Source organism: Poecile atricapillus, chromosome 1 (assembly GCF_030490865.1).
Source record: "Poecile atricapillus isolate bPoeAtr1 chromosome 1, bPoeAtr1.hap1, whole genome shotgun sequence".
In the NCBI taxonomy this organism is placed as follows: Eukaryota; Metazoa; Chordata; class Aves; order Passeriformes; family Paridae; genus Poecile; species Poecile atricapillus.
This window is the reverse complement of record NC_081249.1, coordinates 118,996,683-119,012,074: the sequence shown is the minus strand read 5'-3', so window position 1 is coordinate 119,012,074 and position 15,392 is coordinate 118,996,683. Positions and strand designations below refer to the sequence as shown.

At 39.7% G+C, this 15,392-nt stretch overlaps 1 protein-coding gene across 3 annotated transcripts in view; it reads right to left on the bottom strand.

The window, feature by feature from the left end:
• USP47 (ubiquitin specific peptidase 47) overlaps window positions 1-15,392 on the bottom strand; it is a 50,737-nt gene that overhangs the window by 2,281 nt on the left and 33,064 nt on the right. For all 3 annotated transcript variants that reach the window (XM_058842673.1, XM_058842663.1, XM_058842682.1), the window contains 16 exons: window positions 14,848-14,979; window positions 14,072-14,148; window positions 13,689-13,744; window positions 13,055-13,167; window positions 12,074-12,178; window positions 10,870-11,077; window positions 10,350-10,465; window positions 9,321-9,440; window positions 7,308-8,094; window positions 5,478-5,653; window positions 5,235-5,315; window positions 4,124-4,239; window positions 3,300-3,418; window positions 1,682-1,812; window positions 306-353; window positions 84-214 (listed from right to left, as the gene is read on the bottom strand). In XM_058842673.1, the coding sequence (XP_058698656.1) occupies window positions 84-214; window positions 306-353; window positions 1,682-1,812; window positions 3,300-3,418; window positions 4,124-4,239; window positions 5,235-5,315; window positions 5,478-5,653; window positions 7,308-8,094; window positions 9,321-9,440; window positions 10,350-10,465; window positions 10,870-11,077; window positions 12,074-12,178; window positions 13,055-13,167; window positions 13,689-13,744; window positions 14,072-14,148; window positions 14,848-14,979 (2,516 nt within the window). The remainder of the gene's footprint in view (window positions 1-83; window positions 215-305; window positions 354-1,681; window positions 1,813-3,299; window positions 3,419-4,123; window positions 4,240-5,234; window positions 5,316-5,477; window positions 5,654-7,307; window positions 8,095-9,320; window positions 9,441-10,349; window positions 10,466-10,869; window positions 11,078-12,073; window positions 12,179-13,054; window positions 13,168-13,688; window positions 13,745-14,071; window positions 14,149-14,847; window positions 14,980-15,392) is intronic.

The following is a 15,392-nucleotide window of genomic DNA, read 5'->3' as shown; positions in this document are numbered from 1 at the left end:
ATGTTCTGTCCATTACATCACCCCACAAATGTTAACCACAGTTTTTTTTGGCATGGTTGATTGTACTGCAATGAAATACATACCTATAAAATATTACTGCACCATCATCACAAATGTACAGGGGCCAGACATTCAATGTAGATACTTTTGGATTCCAGTCCAAGTCTTGATGAATCTCTAGTATGGAAATGTCACATGGAAAGGTTCCTCTACCCTGAAAAAAGCCATTACTTACTGAATGCAGTAAAACTCATCATCACACACCTGTGCCATTCAAAGGTAGAAATACACAAAATCTTACTTACCTTTGCAAATTCAATGTTTTCTAAGGGTATTCCACTTATTTCACTTAGCTGTGGAGAGAAATGGTGGATTTAATACTATTCCAAAGCAACATTACACAGTGTCTACATAAAGTCACCAGCTGCCAAATGGAGAATTATCTGCAAGTCCTCCAGTGTACAAAAGCACAGTGACAAGGACAAATTCTTAACATTTCTGGAGTTACCAGTGTGTGTCACAAGTGACGCTTGCTGTGACAGCATTTCACCACACTTCTCTTAATACTGAAGGGGAGACAAAAAAAAAGTTTATAGAAACAATTAATTAATTGATACAAAGATACAAGATACAAAGAGACCAAGTGCCTCATGTTAAAGCCTGTGTGACATGGAAGGTGCTATCCAGTCAACCTGAGAGCAGGCACAGCTCAAAGTATTCGTGGCTGAGACCCACCTCCACACATCTGCACCTCCTCCCAGAAATTACAAAAATAAAATTGCTCCCTGCACATCAATTCTTAAGGCAAGAAAACAAGGGCAGCCAACTCTTTCTTCAGATACAAGTGAGGAGGAATTCTTGACTGCATGCAAGAACCTGTAGTCATAACTTCATTTGTACCTGAGGAATGCAGGAAAGCAGCCACAGCTTAACCTGTGTAAAACACAAACCCAGCCTATGGACTAACACCCCTACTTTATCAATTCTCAGGGTCACTGACACCAGCATTTTCACTGGCCTCAACACCCAAGGTGGCCTCCTAACAATTGGGCATTGCCACGTATAAATAAACATTTCTCCAAGTGTGGAGCCCTGTGTTACACTGGATTAACAAAACAGTCTCAACAGGAAACACTCCTCCTCCAGATTTCTGCTGGCATGACACAGCTCTGCTCACCTGCTGGAGTAAAACCAATCTATACCACAGCCATACCTTCATCCAAACAAAACATGGTTCAACCTACTTGACACAGCAACACCACTCCTCAGCAACAGCTCTCAAATTCAAATATGAGGAGGCTGAAAGGTTTGGGACTTTGGAATAACAAAACATTAGCTTGAAAAAAACACCAAGAGGCAACAACTTAGCTTTTCTCTCAAGTGTGTTTTTTGAGGTTAAGGGACACAGGTACAATTAAGCTGCTTGAACTTCAAGAGGTGACTTTTTTTGCATGTATTCACTGGAGTACTTTCAGAACAGACCATGATGTGAAACTAAGAGAAGCAAAGTTGATAATTCGTGTGGTTTGGTAATGGGATGGGACAGGTTATCAGCTCCTGGGGAAAAATAATCACCATGCAACAAGATTTTTGGAGCTATGACATCCTTGTGCTTCCAGCAGAGAACATCAATAAGGCTCTTGGTCATCACAAGAAATTTGCATCACGTTACACATTTTACCTTTTCTTTTAATTCTTCCACACTGCTGCTTTCTAGTACAACTTCCTGGAAAGAATCTAATTTCATCTCTGACGGCCTCCATCGTCTCGATAAAACAGCAAGTTGTGACATGGATTTCATCTTTTCTACTCCTAGCAAAGAAAGAGAAATTTCTTGTATTAACATCACAATATATCCTATTTTAAATTAGGGTTTGTCCATAACTTAAAGATACTCTGATATGGAAGACTGCCCTAGAGATACATGTACAAATTTAGTAGCCCAGTGGGCTGCAAGCAGTTCACTTGTAAAAAGTGGAAGAGGAATGGACTATGATTTAGCTGAAGTTTTCTGTTATCAGCTCTTTTAAAGGAAATTTTCATGGGCAGAATCTCCTTGAACCAGAGGGCACAGTTTCCACAAGGCCCAGCTCAGATCTATCCATCCATCCATCATCCATCCCAGATCTATCCACCTAACCAGAGGCTGACTCCAGACCCAGCATCTGCACGAGACCTTCCTCTGGTGTTTATTCATCTCCTTCACCTCCTCTACCAAAATTAACTCTTTTCTTTTAATTTCTAAATCTTCTAGAAATCTTGCAATCTTCTTTCTACCCCTCACCTTCATGAGTTTTAGTATGTGCTGCCTCCAGCCTTTTCATACCTTGTTCCATGTTCCAGAGCTGTCTCTGGCTGATGGAGAATACTGTTTACATTACAATTAGATAAGCAGAAGTGATATCAAAGGGCTGATTTTATTTTTATTTTTACTTAGTCTGTAATTTTATCATATAGCATGCAGAACATGTGGCTTAGACACTCATGTCTTAACACTACATGCCTGTTTTGCAGGAAATTGTTGCAGAACACATGGAAGCCCTGTAATCTACAATGTGTCTGGGAGTTAGGTGGGCTGCAGTGTCTAAAGCTGTCTCTCCAAGACCTACTCACAACAGAAACAGTACAGCAATTACCTAAATCTAATAATAAATAATCTAATAAAAATTTCCAACTTTAAAGTTTGAACTGCAGTGGGAGCTGATACATATGTCCATAGGAATCTGCAGGCCTCCTGAATCACTTCAGGTTCATTTCAAATTTTGATACCTCCATTGGCACAATTCTGTTAAAACTGAAAATACCAAAACTGAAGAGAGCTGCTGAAATACTTGAGTAACAGCTAAGTGAGACTTCTTAAACCAGGTATGCCTTGGAAGAAAATTCCTGAGTGAATGGAATTCACATTCTTCATCTATACATTAACAGCAGTATCTGTTAATCTAGAGGCCAAAGAGCATGGCCTACGTTTCTTACCCTTAAATTATACTTTTGCATTCAGAATCAAAGTTTTAAGTGTATATGCAAAGCTTAAGAAGTGGCATAATTCAAATTATATTTAAGCAGAATTTCAGAAACATTCTGCTCTCTAGTATTTGATTCCAAAATTGCTTTGAGGAACAGAAGTTTCTGTTCCAAATTCCTTCGTGACAGAAGTGTTTTTTCAAACCTGTCTGAAAACTACTAAATGACTGAACTGCTGTGCTGACTTACAATTCTACAAATGCATTATGTACCTGCACACACAATATTTCAGCCACCTAGTCATCACCAATATTAATGCAAAAATAAATCATTACCATCAAGTATTTCTAAGAAGACTTCCCAGTTGCTGGAAATATTGATATCTTCTTCATAGATATGATAATCCAGAAACACAGTACCTGGATTCTTCCAGGTTTTCTTTCGTAGGCGAAACCTATAAATACATCACAAAAACCCCAGTGAGATTCTATCTGCTCATGAACACTTAGCACTGCCAGAGATCAAAACTGAGTTTTTTCTGACAAAACTGAAATCCTACAACTCATTGATTCAAGGCATGGTGAAGTTTAACAGGAACAAGCTGAATGTTCTAAAACAGTCCTGACAGCAGGGTGTCACTGCTGGCTTAGTGCTGAATCATTCATAAACACAAGGGAAAAGAGTCTGTATTCCACTTGTTCAGTGCAGGAAATATGTAGGGATTTACAGGAAGAAAACTGTTTCCTAATTAGGGATTACCCAATTATGGTAAAGGGCAGACAGCCCAGATCAGTGCTGTACAAGCACGATGATGCTGCACAGGCAGCTTGCTGCAGTCATCTCTGCTGGGTTTGCATGTAGACAGCAGGGGGCTGTTTAAAGAACTGATTTACTTCATGTTCCCCTTTCTGACTGAAATCATCACCAGAGAGATCTAAAGCTGCAGACATGTTGCACACAGGCAATTCTATGTAAACATTATCCCCTATAGAATTCATTCTGTGTGAGATGAAAGCCAAGAATTGCTGACTTAGTGTTTATATTCACAAACAGATTCAAAGACCACAGCAACTTATTTCTGCTTCTTTCATTACTTTCTTTCTCCACAAGAGGAAAGAAATCCCCAAATCCATTTTAAAATGTATTTAATCAGGTTTACCTGTCAATTGTCAAATCTAGGCCACATTGCTCTCGAAGCTGAGGAAGCAGCTCCTCTTTGGACTGTCGGACAGTCATTCCTTTAGCAAAAACTGCATCTAGGAGAAACTTGCATGGCTGTGAACAGAAATAGAAAGAAATTGAAGATAGAATTCTTTTGAACACCAAACTGTACCTCTGTTTATGCTTTGTGACCAGCCCCATCCACCTGGCAAAAGGATCAGTAGAAGGTTTCTCATTAATAAGGAAGGCAATGAATTCATTAAAATGGGTGTAATTAATTTAGTGTAGCAGCAGCCCTGTGGCAGGGCACTCCAACCCTCTGCCTGCCTGTGCAGAAATACAAACACTGCCTGTGCTGTGCTGCTAACTGCTACCATTTCATTCACATTCCACACAACAGCAAAGAAGCTTTCTGATTAAATAAGCCACATCATCATAAAAATGCCATTTTCTTGGCTTTCACGGATCAGATGCAACTCCACGACTCCATGGAAGTTGCTTTTAAATTTATCTTATTCCCTGCTTAGCAGTTCAGCTTAGTCTCTTATCCACTATTAATACATATTCTGTAGTTTTGTCCAAGAAATAAAATTAAAGTGCATACAAAGTCAACTTCTAAAGACTGCAAAGTGTCCAGTCTATAGAACCACTTCTGTATTTTTCATGTCCCAGAAGATGTAACAAGCTTATGAGCTGCTTTACTTTTGTTTCAGGCTTGCCTTACCCAGATAACCCCCCTGACAAGCACTGACTGCAGCACAAGGCATGGGATGAATTAGATCAGCTCAGCATCACTGAGAACCACAGTTTCTTCTTTGGACAGAATGCTACGTGAGTGTCATGCATTCAGGAAAAACAAAGAAACAATTCACTTCTCCTCCATTTACACTACAGAAATAAAGACACTTGAGAGATACTGTAAATCACATTCCAATTGCTTACTTGGAACAGAAATCATCTCAAACTTCCTTTCTAAATCCAGAAAAACTTGCAGGGAAATGTGAAGAAAAGAAGGAGTTTCATTTTTTCCAAAAGATTTCAAAGCAAAACCTTGGCCAAGGCAACGTTAATATTTTCGTGAATCAGTCTTGAAACATTCAATGCCTTACCTCAGGCTCATTTACCAAGAGTTGATAGACTTTAACTCTGTATTCACCCTTCTTAAGGGCTCTTCCAAGTCTAATAGTTATCTAGAAAGCAAAAAGAATATCTATTAGAACTGGTATCAAGTCAAAATTGTATTTTGTAAAAAGCTACCAAGACAAAAAAATTATTATTTCAACTGTTGTAAATTAACTTTATCTATATTGTACCAATATACTTTCAATGATTCAAAATAACTTCTAGATAACCTTATTGTCATCAGAAAATGATGAAAGGGTCTCATTCAGCCGAACGCTCTCAAACTCTTGGTTGCTGGCATAGACTCGAAAGACTTTGAAGAGAGAAGATGGAACTCCAACAAAAGGCTCCAAGTGCTGTTTGAAGGCAGACAGTGTAATTCTTTTGTCAACATGCACCATCAGCCCTAAGCAGAAAGAAAGACAAGAATGGTATGAAACACCTTGCCACCAAAAAACCTCTCTCACGTACAGCTTCCATCAATCCCAAGCTAGCACTTGCAGGGAAACAGTCCTGAAAAGCCTGCATTATGGCTAATGGCTACATTTACATTCTAGCTAATGATGCTACCATGACCTCTGGAAGCTTGGCTGGATTTGAGGGGTTTATGGGCAGCTGTTTCTGGGGGGGACAGCAGGTCCAAGCTGCCCTGGTTTGCACTCAGTGCCACAGAGCAGCAAAGCAGAACCTCGTCTGTTCAGAGAACAGAACTCCATGGAGCAACTGCAGATAATCCTCCGACAGCTTTCCCTGCCTCAAGGGAGAGGGAAGTGCTTTGGTGTTGGGACAGGCACAGGCCACTCAAGCCCTTCTGTTTTCCTTCCTGGCTTTCAGCATTAAAAAGGTTAATTCTGTGCTCTGGAAGGCCACAGAGTATCACAAGACAAGCTCAAATCCAGATTAAGGGACTGTTTCAGGGAGTAATGTTGTAACTAAGGAAAAACTGTAGTAATGTGAAATTCTGGAAACTTAAAGGAAGAGTTTATCTTTAGAAATTGTGTTTCTTAATACATGTAATTTGTACTACACTACAAACCATGCTGTGATTATATAACATCATGACACTCTAGAATGAACTACTCAGAATATTGCAGTGAACAAATAAATTATTTGAATGATACTAAAAACAAATAAAAGCTTTCACCCTCAGGATAATAATTTATACAGTGTACCATGATAACATCAAAATTACTGCAAACAAATAATTCCTGAATCCAACCAGACCTACCAAAACAAAACAGGGAAAAATGACAGCACTTCAGAATTAGCCCCAAAAAAAGACCATTCTAAGCTAAAGGAGTAATTTTATCAAAGCTTTAGTAAATGCAAATCAGTTTCTCTGTGAGAAACTCTTTATCTATTACAATCATTCTGCACTGACGTGAAAGCCTTTGCCTATGAAAATATTTATCTTACATCCTGCTATTCTTTAATTATCATTCTGTTAGTTATAAAGCACATGCAGGTGCACAGCATTGTTGAAATTATTTATTTTTATGACAATTATATGACACTTAGGCTCTTACACTGAACTTATCTGGATACTTTCATGTCAGCCATACGCCTCACTATACCCACTGTATTTCACTTAGTGAATGAATTTATATTCATTCAAAAATATCGAGTATATTTGAATTTTCTTTATAGTCAAATGACTAGGGCTTGTCAGGTTTGTTAGTTGAAATGGTAACAGAAATAGGCTGCTTTATCCACATTAACTAAGTGCATTCTGAAACAGGTGAATCAGCAGCAGCAGATGCAGCTATGATCCTTTCACTGGCAGACAACCCGGCTTGCTCTCCAGAGAACACTGTCAATACACCTAAGTAGATGTTTTCTTAGAAACAAAAGAGCAAGACACTTTTCACATATGCAATCACTTATTAAAAGATCAAAATTAGGGTAGATTTTTGCTGAACACCACATCCTGTCTGCACTTTCATTAGCTTTAATTTGACACTATAATTGAGTTTTTCAATACTGCCATTTTTAACACAGCATATGAATTAAGTAGTAAAACCCACAGAATTATTTTAAGGCACTTAAAAAAGAATACATACATTTCTGCCCTTCTCCTGAACCCTCCTCTGCAGTGTAGGGCTCTGATTTGAAGTACATATACTGTGCCTCTCCTCTGCTCTTGCCACTCTCATCGTATTCACTGTCTGTTCCAGAATCCTCCTCTGCCGTGTCCCAGGTTTCCTTCTTGCCCTGGTTGGCTTTTGATCGCCTGCTACTCGTGATGCTGTGGGAATCCAGGCCATTGGCCAGGGGGAGGGGGGCATTGTCCACATTGCACAGAGTGTCACTGCTGTGGCTGGAGCTGAGGATGTCACTGTCCACTGAACTCGTGCTCCTGTCGTTATTGACATCCGAGTCCGACCGCTCCTCCGACTGCAGATTCTCTGCATCAGAAATCTGAATCTGGTTGTCGAGTTCTCTGTTCTCTGCTGATGCTGAAGAGTCTATTTCATTTAAAGGTGATTCAATGTTTTCAAAATCACTGGCTTCTGTGCTTTTGCTGCTGTCTCCATTATCTCCCTCCTGCTGCTGCTGCTGTTGCTGCAGGGACAAGCTTTTAAGTTTTTCAGTGCTTTCTTCCAAAATTGCCTCTACAGATTTCATATTACCCACGGGTCCTTTTACTCTTTCACAAGGTTCATCCAAGTTGCCTGCAGCCGCAGCAGATTTGTGGTAGAGCGCCCGCCGGAGCTGAGAGGCAGGAGCCTGCTCTGGCAGCGCAACGTACAGTCTGATGGTGTTTGCGTGGCGGTCCAGGAGCTTCCAGAGCTGCGAGTCGGTGTACGGCACGTGACGGTCCAGAGACTCCGAGCTCTCAATGAACACCTGAACACAACACAAGGCTTGTACCATGGACTGCTTTTTAAAGAAATGCAACTACAGCAAACTCAGGACTGAGCACACATTACAAACACTGCCATCACAAACAGCACCTTTCATCAAATTGTTAAAGTACATGCTTAGAAAAAGACAGACTGAGGAGTCCGTGGTATAACAATGATTTCACTTTTCCTTGTTTTCATAACCATGTTAAGACTGGAGTGGACTGCAAGCAGACTGACCAGCTGCAGTAAACACATTCAAAAGTGGATTCATACATGTGTGCACCTTTCACCTGTTCACAGCACTGCTATGGGAGCAGTGAGCCCCACCTCTGCAGCAGACTGGGTTTATCTTCTAGCACAGTGTCAAAACGAAGTTTAAAATGTATACCTGTGTCAAATTAAACATCTCCCTTCCTTTTGTCAAAGGGCTCCCTGAGACACTGGTTGAGAAAGGCCCCATAGCAACTGAGTAACAACTCAGTGCCATTGTTTTGTTCAGCTGTGAGCCATCAAAGCCTTCCTTAATCTTTCCTCATCAAGAAGATTTAACATGGAGCTTCAACTTCAGAGACTGAGGATGTGCAAAATGTGCTAAAAGATGTGCTATTTCTACTGCAGTAAAAAAGGGCAATGCATGCATTTAAAACGTTTAAGTTATTTGAGTACTAAGTTACTCTTTTTCTGAACGCATTACACAATTATTATTGGAAATACTTACTAGAAGTACTTTTTGAAAAAATAATGTAAATTGTCCAGGGGGAATCTTCATAGTGAAGGCTACTGAATTTAAGACAGAAACCCACCAAAAACTTGCTTTTATTTTTGTTATTTGTTTTTTAATTACTTTAATAGTGAGAGCAGGTAGAGTTGCTCAGGTGGTTTAGCAAACACATCCAGCAGGCTTCACAGCAATATATCAATCTTTGTTCCCTAAGAATGCCTGACTTTTAACAGTCTTCATCATAATGCTATTAAGCTCAGCATCACCTGAACCAGACAACAGCCAGGTGTGTGATTCTCAATCCACTCTCTCCTGTGTACCCTTGGTTTCATAGCCAGCCTAGAACATTGATCAGTGCCACTGCACCAGGCACAGAAACCCCACACTACAGAGCAGAATACGGGACAGCTATCCATTAGCAATTCTGGGCATACTTCCATGCCTTTTACAGCACAACAGTGACCACAAACATGAGGAGTGACCAATTCAAAAGGCAGAGCATGTACCTTGTTGCTTCTAAAAAAGCCTTCAGCTTTCAGAGTCTTGCTGGGCACGTTCAGCAGGCGCAGGTCATTGTAGCAGCGCTCCAACACCACCCGCATGGTCTCAGCAGGCAGGTGCGTGGCCTAAAGCAGGACAGGGACAGGAGTAACATGTGCATCACACATACCCTCAAAAGCGAGAGAAGAGCTTCATTTCTGGCATCACTCACAGGGAAAGGAGCAGGCTTGTTTATCAACTTCGAAATTGCAAGAGAACATGGGGCAAACCTTCCAAACGTGTCCAGTCCCAGTGCCTTCCCTCCACCCTTTAATATGTAGCAAGTGTCAGTTTTTCCAAAAGGTCAGATGATAAAATGGCCTGGCTTTGCAGAGAACTGGAAAGTCATTTATGACAATGGCCTTACCTTTAATGCTTGAACCAACTGAAAATTAAAAATATTCTCTAACAACAGATTTTGCACAGTGTTCACTTAATTCTGAGTTAGATTGAACTCAAGTTGCTGGAATCTTATTTTATAACAAATATTATGAAGTTACACTGACCACTGAATTATTTTACACAGAAATGAGCAAATGCCATCTCTGTCTTCCAATGCAATGGAAGCAGTAACATCCCTTGGTTTAAAGCCACATAAAAATCAATTTGCATCTTAGTAACGAGTGGCTGCTGGGATGAAAAGGAGAGATTGCACAAAGGTGGACAGCTTTGGATGTTAGGTTGTAACTACTAAAGCTGGGGGGAAGTTACACTTCAGTTCAGTAGTATGGTAACAGTTCACGAGCTCTGGCACCAGCTGGACTCTGCTCAGTGAGGTGGTTACAGATACTAACTCTGGGTGGAAGCTGCTTTCAGCAGGAGGGAGCAGGTGGACAAACCCAACTGTAGCATCTAACTGACCCCTGCTGGACAGGACTCACTGCATCATCTGCAAAAGGTGCAGGCTCTCACTTTAGGTATGTAAATTATGACACATTTCACAGTCACAACGAATGAAAACTCTTTAATGCAAGTCCTAAAGGGCTGTAAATTACCTTTGAAATTAGCTGTTTAAACTCTGAAACTGTCTGATTCAAATAAGCTCGTACACTTATTGGAGGAGCAACAGATTCAGCCTTCAGGTCGACTACGTGAACCTTTACCATGACCTCTGCAGGGAGGAGAAAAAAGAAAACCAAGTCATATGTATACACAGAGAAAATTCAACAGGCAAAGAAAAAGTACATATGCTTGTCTGATGTAATAATTAAGGAGTTGTATTAAATACAAACAGTAAGAACATGAATAGCAGTCCAATTTCAGAATAACATTTTCCGATCAAATTTAATGCAAAAAAAAACCCTTCCAGTTTGACAAATTTTAATATACCTTAAACCTACTTCAACTAGAAGCAAGTCAGCAGCACAGCACATTATGTAGTTCTGAATATTGACTGTAAAATCTAGGTTTTCTTTCAACACCTCATACTGAAGCTGTTTTACAGCTCCGTGCTTGTGCCATCACACAATGCAGACAAGGATAAACTAAAAGCATCCATGTAATGACATGTCTTACCACCAGGTTTATAGCACTGGAAAACTTGGTCAGGCCTTCTTGTTTCCAGCAGTAAGTCAAACATGTAGGTTGACTTGACCCCTCCCAGTAACAAGCCCATGGGGGTGTCCTCCTCTCCCTCGTACGAGCGCTCCAGGTAGTCGTGGAACTCATCGTATTTGACGAGGCGGCAGCAGTCCAGGGGAACAGCCTCCTCTAAATCCATCAACTGCAACACACACAGCCCCCACACATTACCAACTGCCTAACTGGCAGCTCTGAACTCACAAGCTAGAAATACCTCACTCTCTGTACATCCAGGAGTCCCTCCAATTCACAACAGTCAGTTTGGTTTTAGAAAACACATAGGTATTTTATACACATGCAATTTCACATGTTTCCAAATTCAAATAGAAGCCTGCATGAAAATGCAGAAAAGAAAGAATTTTGTAAAGTATGTACACAGGCACATGAAGACAGGTCCCAGAAGTACTCTCAGAGGAATACACTGCCTATCACTTATACCTGATAGCCTCTTAGAGGCCCGAGGGTGTCACATCCATTAATTACTCTCTGAGCATGTCAAGGTGATGTTAGCATATCCCAAATCTGTGAGTGCCTTGCTGGTGCTCTCCCAGCCAAAAACATGTATGGCAAGGGCCAAAGAGTACAAACAGGTGAGCAAGAACTGATGTCTTCAGCTCCCACCTGTCTGTGGAAGGCAGAGATCAACAGATGCCTCGGTGTTCACTCCTGTCACTGAATTAGCTCCCCAGGAAGATTCTCAACAACTCTCTTATCACATATCTAATACAAGGTGTTTACTGCAACACAAATAAGTATTCAGAATTCTTTCCATTTGCTGAGGCCATGGTGAGTCTAACAGCAGCTCTCACCATCTGATTTAAAAATAAGGGTATGCCAGATTATGCTGCCTTTTACAAGGGCAGGCTGCATCACTCCTATCAGCAATCAGCTGATGGCTACTGGCACAAAACTTAGTCAATAATGGCAAACTAGAACAACTTAAACAAACAAACAAAAAAACAAAAAAACAGAACTAAAAAAATCCATCATCCAAGACTTCCCAAGAACCAGCCCCCAAAACAACCCCACAGTCAAGCCCTCTCAAACACTCCCACTGTGTTACAAATTCAAAATCTGAAGACACCCAACAGAAAACACTACATCAAACAATTTAACTATCCTGTTATGCATGGCATACCTTGTAAGCTATTTCCACAGCTTCCCTCAGTGTTCTGTCCTTATGAACTTCCAGTTTGTTCTCCATTGTTATTTGCTTTGTAGGATGCATGCAGAATAATTTAATCTATGAAACACAAAAGGAAGAAAAATGATCATGGGGGCATTTTCAAACATCTTTCCATTTAAGCTGAAAATCCCATACTCAAGCAATCCAGTATGAAATACACCTTCAGCCCTGCTTCAGCTGCGGGATGGTTTCCTTTCAGCTGGTTACATGACTGCAGACTGAAAATGTCAAAGGCACACAAGGTGTGCATCTGAATCTTTCTCCCAGCTAGGGTTCAGCTTCTATAACCAGAACATCTTGTAGCCATAGGCAGTGAGCAAGTGCTCCAAAGCAAAAGCACATATGAACAATGAATGTGAAATTCCTCTTTCACATAGAGTTACACATTTTGCAATGAGAAGACTTCCTCATAAAATAATCACTTGATTCATAGATAGAGCAGCTGACTGCCGTGCTTATAAAGGCACTGAGGTCCTATTTTGTTTGCTACTATTGAATCTAGGGTTGGAAAAAATTCTGCTCTTTCTGCCAAGTAACTTTAGAATTAGTTTAAGAAACAACATTGCACAAAGTCAAGGTCACAACATGAAAAGATTTAACAGTACAAAACACTTAACATGCAGCATTACATACTCTTTGGAAGTAATTTTGCTGAACATAAGTGATGCCAAATTAACTAGTTTTGTTTTGGTTTTAATACCAATTCAAATCCACATGCAAGACATGAATTCAACAAAAATGTCTGGTGAATACCTCTAACAGATGCCTGCAGTATGTACAGGTTTCCAACAGGTGTGCAATTCATTTAAAAGAATTGTTAGTGCAAACACTTATCACAAAGGAGTCCTTGTATTGCAGTAAAAAGGCACTGTTTACTGTAGAAACATTTCCCACTAGCAATGTATTGTTACTCAGTCCAGCAGAAATTCTAACCTTGCACGTGTTGCGTTCAATTTCACGTTGCCTCTTTTCTTGTTCTTCTAATTCTCTCTCTTTCTGTACCAATTGTTTAATGTGCTCTGGATATTCATGTGCCTCAAGAAACTCTGCCAGTAAAAACAAAGCAATGGTTTTAAAAAATACAGTTTTTCCACAGCAGGCAACCCTTTAGGCATTACATGTATATTTGAGTTATCTTTCTTGCCTTTTCACCCCTTTCTTTTTTCACACAAACTTCCCACTATACTATGCCCTGTTCTTTTTTTTGTTATTTAAATTAAACTGAAGTCAGCCTCTTATTCCCATTACTTATGTTATCAGCAACACAAGAAAGTGAGAGAGCAAAAGGTTCCAATACCAGTATGCAAAGCTTTATTGTAGTAAAGAAATACACTAAAGCAGATGACTGCACTTGATCCTGTTTTTATAAATGCAAATACTCTTCTAGGAAGTGAATTAGTTGATAATGGAAGTCTCAAGATGTCATTCATATTGTGATAAATATTGCACTTCATGCAGATTAGTGTACTTTATGACACTGTTCCCTAACAAGAAACAAAACCACAACACGCACCACTTAAGTTTAAAAAAAAACAACAACTTTTGCAAATAGAGCAGTTGAACTTACTTGCATTTCTTGTTGGGTCTTTCAGTCTGTATATCAGCATGTAAGCATTTGTGGAGCTGGGGGAAGAGAAGAGACAGCTCAATTTATCACTCAGGGGACAATATTGGCTTCAGAAGCTGCTCTGGTTTATCTTTCAGTAAGAAGCTATCTCATAGCTCAGTAATGCACTAACCAAGATGGACTTTCAAAAATAAATATCATTATTTTAATATCATTATACATTAATTTAATGATCTGAAACAGCAGGCAGGGTAGTTCTTATAGCTATCTGAAGCATCTGCTATTAATTTTAAGGTAACATGTTAGGCACATGCACCTTGGCCAGTCATTTGAGTACCCTAAAACATCACCAGAAAGAAAAGTAACATTACAATACTACTAACCTAGCAAAAGCACTGGAATAATAGCCTCTGCTTCCAGAAGATCCTCCATATGTTTTCTTAATATCTTCCTGAGTTATCTAACAAAAAATCAATGTAATGATTATTTGAGAATCTTGCAAACTGAGATGCATTTATTCTCACTAGGAAACATGGCATTATACAACAAGCTATTTTAACAATTCCAACTTTAAAAATATTTATTTGATGACTTCCAAAAACAATTTCCAAGTGATTTGCTTCTCCATTTTACAAAGAATGCAAATATACTTATTTAGTTTTTAAAGCAGGTGCTTCTTAGAGGAAAAGATACAGCTTCCTGATTGCAATAGCAGCTATGGATGATAGCTGCAACACCTCTGTCAGCAGCACAGGTTTAGCAGCACAGTCTGGGCTGCAATAGATCTGCAAACACTTTTCCAAGCATGAAATGCCCTTCCATGTACAGAAGGCAAAATTCTAAATCCAGCCTGGTTTGTACATGTATAAAGGCTTCATTAGGAACCACCCCACCATCACTGCCAAGGAGAAACACTCCTGTCCCCACCACACAAAAATACATAGATAAATAAAAAGAACCTCCAAACCCCAAGAAAACAGTTAAGCTAATGAGTGAAACATGTGCATGGCAGGACACTATGATGAGAGGATGAAATCAAGGCAATACTTGAAATGCATATAATGAAACTGGTTTTATGGGCAGCTAAATGGTAAATTACAAAACAGAAACCTATTGGTCCATTTATGAGTGAAAACACAACCAAAAATCCTATTTTTACCTTGCTAACATGCTGGTCATTAAAGCTGTACCACTGATCATCACTAAAAGATTTTATACAGGCATAGTAATGGCCACCAGCAGCACTTCCAGAATGAACCATGACAGAAAAGAGCTCATACAGTAAAGAACTCTGTGGAGAGAAGAAAAAGGTGTGATATGTATCAACTGAAGGAAAGTTAAGCAAATGGTAATTTTAAAAAGTTGTAAAACAAGGACACAAACCTAGGTATGTAAATAGTTGGATGCAAAGAGTGGATTTGTTTAATAGAAATTAATTAATGCAACAGGCACTGTACAAAACCAGAGCTCTGCTGAACTTTACCCAGGAGTTTGTAGCTACAAAGCTTAGGTCTATTTGCCATCATCCTTCTCCACACTTGCTGTCATACCCTTTTTTTCATAGATAAATGGATGGAAATGCAGGGCACCAAGCACGTGCCTTCAGTGCTGCATATAAATTAAAAACTAAAACTGAACCATTCTGACTCACAAGTGTTACAAGGATATTTTTAGACTATGCAGAAGAAAGACTGTATGTTCTCA